Source organism: Lolium perenne, chromosome 7, assembly GCF_019359855.2.
Source record: "Lolium perenne isolate Kyuss_39 chromosome 7, Kyuss_2.0, whole genome shotgun sequence".
NCBI lineage: Eukaryota > Viridiplantae > Streptophyta > Magnoliopsida > Poales > Poaceae > Lolium > Lolium perenne.
This window is the reverse complement of record NC_067250.2, coordinates 116,756,120-116,767,655: the sequence shown is the minus strand read 5'-3', so window position 1 is coordinate 116,767,655 and position 11,536 is coordinate 116,756,120. Positions and strand designations below refer to the sequence as shown.

Here is an 11,536-nt window from a genome sequence, read left to right as displayed (position 1 = left end):
GAAGCTCCCGTAGACATCAACGAGCTATAAAAGGGGGAGCGTTCTTCTTCCCGAATCAGATCTAAGCAGCACAAAGACTTTCTCTCCGCTCCAGTGTGCTTGAGCTCAAATCGAGTGGATCTCCCTCCGTAGCAAACCAAATCCATCCAAACCTAAGGAATCGAAGGAGGAGGGCTAGATCTACCTATCCACCCAAGAAATTTCGTGATCCCCATAATTTTCCTTTGTCGACTTGGAAACCCTAGATCTTGTTCATGGGGGTCCTTGTCGTTGGAAGAGCATCTCGTCCTAGATCTTGTTCTGACAATTTTGTGATGTTGTTGGGAGCCTCTGTCCTTTGTGGAGTTCGCCCCAAAGTAGTAGAAACGTCTTTGTGGTGCGCCTACGAGGAATAAGGTGACGCATGTGTGGCGGTTGGCACCTTTGTGGTGCCACACCTCCTCGGCGTAGACGTACTTCCGTTTGTGAAGGGAACTATAGGAAACAAACCTATCTCCTTCATCTTCGCGCAATTCATCGGTTGTACCGCTTTCTTTTACACTTATCTTGCATTTGTAGTTTCCTTGTTTGTGTTTGCATCTCATATAGGATCATATCTACCTTTCCGCACTCACATTTACTTTCCGCAACCAATCTAAAATTGAAAAAGATATAATTTGGTAGTTCCTATTCACCACCCCCCCCCCCCCCTCCTAATGGCTATTTTTTGTCCTTTCACATAACCTTTCAGCTGGGTCTCGATCCTAGCGATGGTTCAGTACCTAGCGCTTCGAAATTTTTTTTTTCGAGAGTACGCCCAAAAACATACCATATTTTTATAGAAGGCAGAAGTTTGAGTACAAGAAAGCTTTCGCTCACTGCGAGCAACGAGTGTAGCACCAACTCCACACCGGCTAGTCCGAAGACAACCACCACAACCACACAACTACCACACAGAACCTGTCCAAAACTAAACAACAAAGCCGCGTCTCGACCGCCGCTAGACACCTCCGAAGAACGTTAACTCCAAGAGGACTTCCCTTGTCGATGCACCATGCTAAAGAGAAGATGGTGGAACTTGGTCGGTCCCGAGAAGTCATCATCTTGGCCTTGCCAGCTATGGCGTGCATAGCGTCCTTGAAGATCACCTTGAACAACAACGAGCACCGGATGGAGAACAACATAGGACATTCAAGCCGTGTTCCAAACGCAAAACTCCCAACAGAGGGACGAAGTCGATGACGCCGCAATCGCGCAGATCTAACTCCAAATCTAGGCTTTCGCCCGGAGACAGCTACCAACCCGAAGAGAGCGCATGAGACACCGACACTCCTCAGCAACGCCTCCAAGAAGGGGCACGACACCCGCGTGCGCCGTCGTCGCTGGCCCGACTAGAATCAGGCTGAACTTTCGTCCGTATCATTGTACATCTCCACGCCTCCGAGGGCTGGGACAGCCATGTCCATGATGCCTCGCACCGCTGCTGCCACAGCTCCTTCCCATCGTAGATGCAAGGCCGTGGCCTCCGACCACCGACACAACTGAGAGAACCTCGAAACTTGGTTTCTACCGTCCAAGAGTTGGACTGTGTGGATGGCTCCTTAGAGTTGATATGGACCGCCTCCAAAGGCTTCTCGTCAAAGTCAGCATGCATGGGCGCCCGCTTTAGCCATGGCATGAATCAATTTGGAAATGTAAAGCTCTCCTCAAATTCAAACTCTTTGCTTGTAAAGTGGTGCGGAACAGATGTTGGATGGGCGATTTAAACTTCCCCATGGCTTAGCCATTGTTGAAGAGGCAGATGGATTGAAGCTAGTGGGGCTTTTATGAGTTGTACACCATTGGATTTGTAGGCCTTTTGACCTAGTGGTTGTATTTGATGTGGATCCTTGTATTTGGCTATTGCCCTGTCTATAAAGAAGGCTTGCATTCTCATACGGTCCTAAAAAAACACGTAGCACTTCTACTTAAACGTTATCCATTTTCAGAGTCGTAAAAAAAAACTGTGCAAGTCAGTCTCCAGTCTCCTTCTCTCGGGCCAGTAAGCATTGTAGTAACGAGCAGAGATGCTGAATTCGCCACAGACACGCACAGGCAAAGAGGGCTTGAAAATAATTCAAAAAGAAAGGGAAGGCACAAAAATATCGTCTGTCCGTAACCAGCTAACGCTGAAGAGCCATCACTCTCAGCTTTCAGAACAGGGTCTATTCAACAGCCCCTGATGAGGGTTGAACCATACAATCCTTTTATAGACCATGCAGTTAGAAATGTACACGAGGTCTAACAAAACCAAGTACTCCTAGATCATGGAACCTTTTGCTTGCAGGCTACAACTGTACCAACCATAACTGAACCAAGATGCTTGCCAGGTACATTCCAATCAAAGAAAACCCAGACGAAATTAACTAAAAAAACAGCAGCGGATCCGTCTATTCTTCTGGGACAGCTAAATCGAGTAATGCAGGAACCAATTTGTCCAACATCAGCAGATGAGAAAGGAAACAAAACATGGTTATATAAGCTGCCAAGCTATCATCCTAGTGCATAAATAGCGCAGTCTCAAGTACTTGCGGAGTACCAACTAATAAGGCAATCCACAAATAGAAAGAGAAACTTCTGTCTTCATGCTACTCCACGATTCACAGCGCATAAATTGAGGGGGAAGACAACTATCATCCTGAGAAAATCATGTAACCGAAGAGATTCTGACTGCAGATATCTGCAAATGAGAACAAAGCCATTGGTGAGATTAAAGGTAACACAAACATTGGAAGAATGATGAAAACAGATGATGCAGAATATTAGTAAGGAGTTTAGGTCCCAGGTCAGTAGCACCAGAATTATAGCAAGGGAATCGCGTTACATAAATATGAAAGGGCAAAGGTTACAGGTCATGGAATAACTAATGGAATAATTATATTAAATTAACTGAAGATCTAGTTGTTAAAAGATCCTGGACATCTCATTTGCATATGGGTACTGAAGTACTACAACATCCTTTAGAATGAAATAAATAAATTATCATTAAGCTCAACATTCCGAAGACACCCAATCAAGTGTTATGTTGTAAGCCCTACAGGTTGACACGAGCAGTTTGCAGAACACAAGCAGTTAACCAGTGGTAGTGAACTTTTCAACAGAACCATTTTTTTTCTTTTGCAGCACTTCTCAACAGAACCACGTTCAAAGAGAGATTGTGAGTAGCCATTGTCAATACATATGAAACTCAAACATCAGCAAAAGCTGACGCATCGACAACTAGGCCAGGATAAAAGGTTAGAGCTCCAAAACTGAATGCAATATCATATGTAACGCAGGAGAGCAATAGTAGAACAAAAGGCCTGATCGAATATACATAGTTACAGTTCAGAATAAATTCCCGATGCCGTGACATAAAATTATATGATCATGAACTGTTGACCAATGATTTCTGGAGCAAGAAAAAAATAGCAATACTTTATAAGATCTTCAGTCTCCCTCCCTATGTTCATATTCTTTCAAGGGCCTAATTTAGTAACTGTAACACTTTACTCGATGTTGAATTTACTTACGCAGAAGTACTAGAAAATTTATCCTATTTTTCAGATAAAGGTAACTCTATTCTGTAGTTTTTCCTTGCTCGGAAATATAATACTCCCTCCGGCCTCCGTCCAAAAATAAATGTCCCAACTTTTTGTAGATCTACATCCGTATCCAGACAAAGCTAAGACACTTATTTTTGGACGGAGGTAGTATAAAATTACAAAATGCATCAAGATACCAACTATGTCTTGCAATGCAACCAGATCTTCTTGCACAACATCTTAATTAGGCTTCAGTCCTATAACTTCCTTGTGTCACATAGTGGTGCAACCCAATTTCACACAACAATCTTTAGAATGTTTCATCTACATGCTAGCACGTTCGTTCATATCCATGAAGACGCTAGTGTATCTTGTTTTAAAAGTGAATCCTAAGAGATGAAATTAAGAATCACATTGCGGAAGCAAGCAACTATAGTTTTGCTCAGCAGGAATATGAATATAACTGTTACTTTTCCAAAACACCCTGTACACAAGCGAGTGTCAACAAAATCTCCGCACTTCCAACTAACCACACCTTAAATGACTACCAAGAACATCTGCAATTTAGAACGGATTGCAATGCAAAAAAAATGTATTCAGGAATTTACATTTCGTCCATAAAAGCTCACAGGATACCTGATTACAACCAGGGGATAGCTACAATACTAATTTACATAGGAATGCTCTAAGTAAGGACACTATGTGGCAGCCCTTGGCTTAATGAATGCAAGTAGCAATTAAAAGAATTGAACAGATAAAAGAGCAAAATTTATGTACAGGATATGTTACATGAGGAATATTAATACAAGGAGGCTGGTTACAGCATAATGTCACCTAAGAACCTAACAATGCAGTTGAATAAGAATTACAGTCAAAAACAAAGAAGAGATCAGATTCAGCGTAACTTGCATCACAACAGATCACCGGAGATAAAAGCAGTTAGAATCCCCACAGCTACAATCAGTAAGAGTTGCTAGTGGTTACCAAACCATGCACCCAAGCAAAAAAAACAATGTCCTGGATTTGTAGTTGCTTCCCCACTAGATGTACCTCATCCTGCTACAGTACTCAGGTGTCATTGCGCCTGCGCTTAGAATGGTCAGCCTCCCTCGACCTGCTATGCATCCCAGATGACCTTCCCCTGTTCCAGTCTTCATTACGCTCAGAATCACGTTCCCTGTGCCTGTGATGATCATTATAGCGGTCTCTGTCATCCTTGTGCCTATCCCTTTCCCTTTCCCTCTCCCTATCACGATCTCTCTCCCTATCTCTGTCATGGTTACGATCCCTGTCTCGTCCCATGCCTTGCTCATCATGGTGCCTCTTCTCTGGCCAATCCTGCGCTGGCATATCGTTCTCCCTTGGCCGCCTCCTCTCTGGTGCACCAGACCACTCCCTCTCGGGTGGCCTCTCTTTCACACGGCGTCCCCCTTCCTCATACTGTTGATCAGATGCTGCATCATCCCCATAGCTTGCTTGTTCGTCAGCACCCCAACCCCCCATGGTGGGATCGGGCCACATCCCAGCGCCGCCAGGACCCATACCACCCCTTCCAAAGAAAGCAGGGTTCACATGTGGTGCGACCACCGGCGGGAATGGCTGCATCAACCCAGGAAAAGGCCCTGAGCCTGGTACACCGGGAAAACCACCAAACCCAGCACCCATCCTTCCCATTGGGCCATAACAAGTAGGATCAAAACCCTGAGCCATCATCCCTCCTGGAGGCAGCATTGGAGGTGGCGGTGCAGCCATGCCTCCATTTCCCATGATCCCTCGGCCACCTGTTGGTCCCATCCGATTTCTCATATTTCCAGCAGGGCCCCTGTTCATCATCCCACCAACAGGTCTCCCCAAATTACCACCACCAGGTCCTCCCACACGCCCACCACTTTGATTACCAGCCACCGGAGGGCCTCCGGCACCACCAGGCCCTCTCCCACACTTCGTCTGCATTGGCGGTGTCTGCGCAGCCATAGACGACTGGTGGTTCTTCCCCTGCCACTCGCCCATGCGACGCGCGGCGTTAGGAGAGGAGAAATCCACAACACATGGACGGCCATGAAACAGGTGCCCGTTCATGCCCTTCTTGCAGGCAGAGACGGCATCGAGGTCAAAGAAATCAACATGGCAGAAGCCCTTAGATTTCCCGCTGGCCTTTTCATCAAAGAACCTCACTTCCTTGACCAATCCGTACTTGCTGAGCTCCGCCTCGAGGTCCGCATCAGTCGTCCACCAGTGGAGGTCTCCCACGAACAGCGTCATGCCCTCACCACTGTCGGCCGGACCGCCGTTTCCGAAGCTGCCTCCTTGGTGATGGAACGCGTCTCCTCCTAGCTGGATCTGGTGGTGCCGAGATGGCGGCGGTGCGGGTCTCGATGGCACCGGAGGTGGCGGCGGGAGGGTCGCCGGCGGCGGCGGGAGGGTTGGTGGAGGCGCGGGCATTCCAGAGATGTGGACCTTGTGCTGCAGCGGCGGGGCAAGCGGTGGCGGGGGCGGGAGGGAGTGGGGGGGCGCCATAGGCTGCTGTTGCGGTTGTGGAGGAGGAGGAGGAGGAAGCTGGTGGGGCTGGTTCTGCTGCGTCGGCGGCGGCGGCGGTAGCGGATTCTGGGGAAGAGGCGGCGGCTGGTGGGAGGAGTTGAAGAACCCGTCGCCGTCACCGATGTTGACGTCGTTGTAGAGGTCGTCGAAGTCATCGTCATCAGCGTAGTACTGGTCGACGTCCTGCACGGCGGAGATGGCCTCGCCGTCGGTCTCCATGGCCAGCGGGCCGGGTCTAGGGTTAGGGTTTAGTTTGCTGGAGGCGGAAGAGGAAAAACCCTGGACTGGATGAAACAAATTGTTTCAGCAGCGGGGGCCTTATAAATTGTAAGGGCTCGTGGGCCACGCAACGCACAAGTGGCTAACCCTCGGCCCAAATTCTGCGAGCCGCAGAGAACTCGTAGAATAAGCCCAACATGATCTATGATACTCCTCTGTCTAAGTGATTCAACCTTTTCTACCCCCTCTGTCAAAACAAAAGTTGTTCAAAATTTTCTATATACGGATATATATAATTATAGATATACCCATATATATAAAAAGTTGAGAAACTTTTTAAGGGACGGAGGGAGTAGATATTTTCTGAAAACACGCCTAGATACAACCGTATCCAGATAAAAGTCGAGTCACTTATTTATGGACGCATGGAGTACTAATTATTGGAAAAAAAATCTACAATAGTAATTCACCCTAAAGTAAAGATATATAAATTATTATTTTTTAAAATATCCACGGTATTACTGGTCGTTTACTATTTTATTTAAGACGGAATATGCCAAATATGCCCTCGATTTTTATTTACCTCCCATTTCGGGTTTAGCTAAAGCAACAAAAAAAAGGTTTGCCCAAAATTATATTACTCCCTCTTGCCCTAAATAATTGTCGCATGGTCAATGAGTCCAGACATATTTTACCGTACATTTTGCTTAAATATGTGCCACTCATTTTAGGGCAATAGGGAGCAGGAAAAAACTATCATCATTCTCAACCAAATGCATATAAGTTATAACTTGAAAACATACTTTAGAGCATTGTAATTCCATAGATTTTATACTCTATATGATAATGTTTTTTCTAAATATTTGGTCAAACCATACAACGTTTAATTTTAAATAAACCCAAAATGTGGAAGTATATACTTGTTAGGTATGGCTGATTTTCAGCTTTTATGTTTTAACTAATTCTTTTGCTTTTCGTTGTTTTTTTCATATGCTTGGATCGAGAGTTAGTTTACAGATTTGTTGACTTTGAATTTCCAGATAGCATCGTTATTTATGTTGACATGGGAATTTCACATGGGTTGCATTTGAGATTTTTTAGTTGTATATATGGGTTATAACTACGAAAAAAATGTCCGGTGCCGTTGGTTTGTGTTGTGATATGTGTTGGCTAGTGGAGTTGCACATGTGTTGCAACTGGGATTGAAGATGACCCCTTTTAATAAATTCTACAAAAAATAAACTCATAAAAAATGTTGATAAACCTTGAAATTGAATAAACGATATGATATATTGCCAGTGTGGTATTCGGTGTTGCACCCACTATTGTAATTATGTTTAGCATTTTAATATTTATGTTGGACATAAATCGAAGTCTGCAACATTGTGCTTAGTGCCCGCGGTTAGCACCGCGGGCACATGACACTTTTGTTGAATAAGACATATTAATTAGAAATTTCATCAGCATATGAATGTGATATCTTATTGTAATGATTTTTCACCGAGAGATATTGTGCTAAACTGTCAGTAATTTGAAAACTTTATCCAAACATAAAAACTAAATGCACATGACCAACATACGAATACAACAAGGATATCCAACCATGAATTCTCTCCCACAAAACTTTTGGGAACACGCATGGGGTGAACAGTAACATCCTAACCCTTGTTGTAGGGTAACTTTTGGGGTTTGTGCGAAAGAGAAACATATTATATTAAAATTTGAATTACATACTTTCCTGCTAGAACCCAATTTATGTTTTCCACACTTGGAAAACAATGTGGCAATTCAAAACTATTTTGGTCCACATATTGTGGGTTGTTAGGTCTTCAGAAAAAACAATTTGCAAATGCTATGTATGCACCCATCGGTTCTATCATTGAGGTATGGGAGGTGAGTATGGCTCCCATATCGCATCACTAGTTCTCTCTTCACCCACCTAATTTTATACTTCTCCAAAAAAAAATTGATTTCGAATCAAATGTTGGATCTATGACTAGTTTGCATGATTTATTTCCTTGTGTCGAGATAATCAATTTAAACCCCATGCTAGATGTATTTGCCCAACTTAATATGTTTGAATTTTCGAACCACACTTGACATGAGTGGAAAACAATGAAACTAATTGTACAAACACGTTAAATCTATGTCACATTGAAACCCACCCATATTCGAACCCATCTAAAGGAAAGCAATATGGCACACTAGAGAGGTACAAGGTGAACACACATGGAAGCCATAGGGAAGAGGTGTACAAAAGAGTGGTGGTGCCAAATGCATGTTTATATTGCTCATCATATCTATATATTCGTCCAACATGCTAAGAACTTTTGAATTTGTCATTCTCCATGGATTGAAGGCAAATTATAGATGCGAGTGGGTCACCCTTAGGGTATGCTCTACCCTACTTAGTTAAACAAAATGCACAAACTTTTTCGGTGACAATGTCATTTTAGTTCTTTTTTCTTACAAAAAAAGGATAAATGGTACCCTAGTAGTGTCCCATTTGCATCTCTATAGCATATTTTTGGTGGATGCATCCAACATAGCAGTGCTCTGATTAGTAGAGCATTTAGAGCCCAACATGTTTTACTTGTCTTCTTCGCCCATTTCGTTCAACGGTATACTTGCAAGTCTCAAATGTATGTGCACAATAAAGCTAGAAATTAACTTGTAACTTAACTAATAAGGCATAGTGTTTATAATGGAGTGGGCTCAAGAAGAAGAACGGGAAAATTTACGCCCAGTTTGATTTCTCACGGACTTTTTATTGCTTTGGGCGTGTTCAACCAAAAAAATCTCCTCATGCATGGGTAGGAGCGGTCCAGGCATATTGTCCTTCTAACATGTGACCAAATTAGCCGCGAAATAGAACGAACTTACGACAAATATATTATTCAAACTTGAAATTTACTCTATTCATAATGTCGATTCATTCAAAATCCCCTCCTTTAACAGAGAATATTGAAAACTTGCAACAATTATGTAGGGATTAATATGAAGCAATCAAACTACTGCATGATGGTCTTTTCTTTTTACAAAAGAATTGCTTGTAAACATTGCATTTCAAATTACTATTACTATTATACTCCATTAAATCTTTACTATTAAATTCGAATAGGTGGCTGCCTGGTGTCACACTTGGGCCAGATTTTTTATTTGGGCCCAATATTTCCGTCCAATCTAAAACAGTAATCTTAACTATTAAATTGAAACCCATCATTCGTACGTGTGCGTCGTGGGCCGATAATCTCCGTCCGCCGCTCGCGAGGCTCTCCATAGTTGGGCCGATCTCTTGGTAACGTCTGGAGCCGCTAATTTCGTGCCGTACACGAGTTGCTTGATTGGAGTCCTAGCCGAACAGGTCCAGTCTTGCTACCTACTGCTTTTCGTTGGTTCATCACAGTCCTATTCGTACGTTGGTTCATCACAGTCCTATTCGTACGTACGTACGGTGCCGGATGGCCGTGCTCAATCGACCGTGCGTGAGAACAGGACACGATGACCGTGGTTGATGGTACCTTGGTCGCCGCGCCAATGCCGGCTATTTCCGGTGCAGCGCTCTGTAGTGTCCCTCTTGCGACATAAACTTGAAGCTGAGCGCCACCACTATCCCATCATGGCTCCTCGCGCTGCCGTGTATACATCCATGTCATCCTGCCATCTTTGTGACCGTCCGCGAAGACGACTGCCGAACGCCATGGATGCCAAGATCCAGGGGATCCATGTCTACATGGCCCGCAAGCACGCCCGCGCAAGGCGTCTACATGAGGAGACCAAACAGAGCAACGAGCACATCGCCACAGAGTATGCCGAGATGCCACCGTCTGGTAGTCTCGTGAAGCGATGCAACGTTTGTGTCGCGCTAGGAGGATCTCACCTCTGAGTAGGACAAGGGAAGTATGCACTGAGAGAGGCTGATGAACGGCAGCGAGGAGCAATGTAGCGCTGGATGGTTTAACAGCCGGTCTACCCGTAGCAAAGCACGGGTATTATGCTAGTCTTAAGTAAATATTGCTACCCAACATTTGTATATGACCTTCCAAAAAAATCACAAGGACACAATTAAAACCTACTGGTAGCCTTCGATCTAGGAGGTGATGAGTCAAACTGAATCCAACGCTTCCGAAGTCCAAACTCTAAACACGCACGATGCTGAATGGTGGAACCGTGGAAGTAGTGGCAGAAAACGAACGACCAAAATTACCCACGCCTACGCCGGCATGCCGCCGCTTGGGACGCGAAACGACCATAGCCAGAAGAAAAGCCACCGTCTTTACCGTGCTTGTCTCGCCGGCACCCTCTTCCTCAGTCTATTTAATCCCGCGGCGCCATGATTCTTCGGAAAGGAAACCACCAAGCTACTGGAAGGCCGACGACGCACAATGGCTCACACCCTCGGCCTCTTCACAGCCCTCCTCGCCGTGTCCGCCGTCGTGGCGCTCGCGGCGGAGGCTCCTGCTCCGGCGGCCTCCCCGAAGTCGTCGAAGGCCTCCGGTTCATCGGCAGCACCGTCGAAAGCACCCGCTTCGGCCCATGGAAAGCTTGAGAAAGCTCCCACAAGTTCTCCCTCAGCGACTCCGAAGGCTGCACCGGCCAAGGCTCCGGCCGCCAAGACAGAGACACCGGCCCACGCGCCTGCCGCCAAGGGGTCAAGTGCCGAGTCGCCCAGCGAAGAAGGCGCCACGCCGGCGGAGGCCCCGGCCAGCTCCACAGAGGATTCCGCGTCGAGCCCTTCCGCTTCTCCGTCGGAGTCCGCCGAGTCTCCGGGCAGTGGTGGCGCCGCCGAGGAAGAACCGTCTGAGCCATCTGCCGAGGTGCCGTCATCGTCGTCGGACGAAGCCAGCACAGCCGACAGCCCGCCTGAGCCGGCCACCACATCAGAATCGCCAGCGGCTTCGCCTGGCCCTGCCGCAGCTGACGAGAGCGGCAGCGCGGGCATGAGCATCGGCGTCGCGGCTGCCGTCGTGGCCGCTGCTGCCGCCTCGGCAGTGCTTTCACTTTAGGATGCCATGGTGTTTTGATGGCCAATGTAATTCTTACGTCGTAGACAGGAAATTTATTGTGAATTTGTACTCATGTTCGGTGGTTCTTGAGGAGTAGTTAATCTAATTGGGGCTATGGCTAGTCATTCTCCGTTTTCCTACTGATTTTTGTTCCTTTGTAATTTGACGAATCTTTGCAGTTTCTGGATTCAGTAAACACCGTTTTAAAAGAGCCCGGAATCCCTGTGAAAA

General features: G+C 45.8%; 2 protein-coding genes across 3 annotated transcripts; one reads left to right on the top strand and one right to left on the bottom strand.

The window, feature by feature from the left end:
• Positions 1-2,313: 2,313 nt before the first annotated feature.
• Positions 2,314-6,364, bottom strand: LOC127323764 (uncharacterized). Of its 2 annotated transcripts, none has more exons than XM_071823395.1 (2): positions 4,452-6,364; positions 2,314-2,698 (listed from the first exon to the last, which is right to left on the bottom strand). In XM_071823395.1, exon 1 carries the CDS (start codon positions 6,297-6,299, stop codon positions 4,611-4,613), a length of 1,689 nt encoding a protein of 562 aa, XP_071679496.1. In that variant the 5' UTR covers positions 6,300-6,364; the 3' UTR covers positions 2,314-2,698; positions 4,452-4,610. The 2 variants fall into 2 exon arrangements, with proteins under 2 accessions (XP_071679496.1, XP_051207846.1); XM_051351886.1 differs by having other exon boundaries at positions 4,457-6,364.
• A 4,255-nt stretch (positions 6,365-10,619) lies between these two features.
• Positions 10,620-11,536, top strand: LOC127323773 (uncharacterized). The gene has a single exon (XM_051351893.2). It carries the CDS (start codon positions 10,685-10,687, stop codon positions 11,303-11,305), a length of 621 nt encoding a protein of 206 aa, XP_051207853.1. The 5' UTR covers positions 10,620-10,684; the 3' UTR covers positions 11,306-11,536.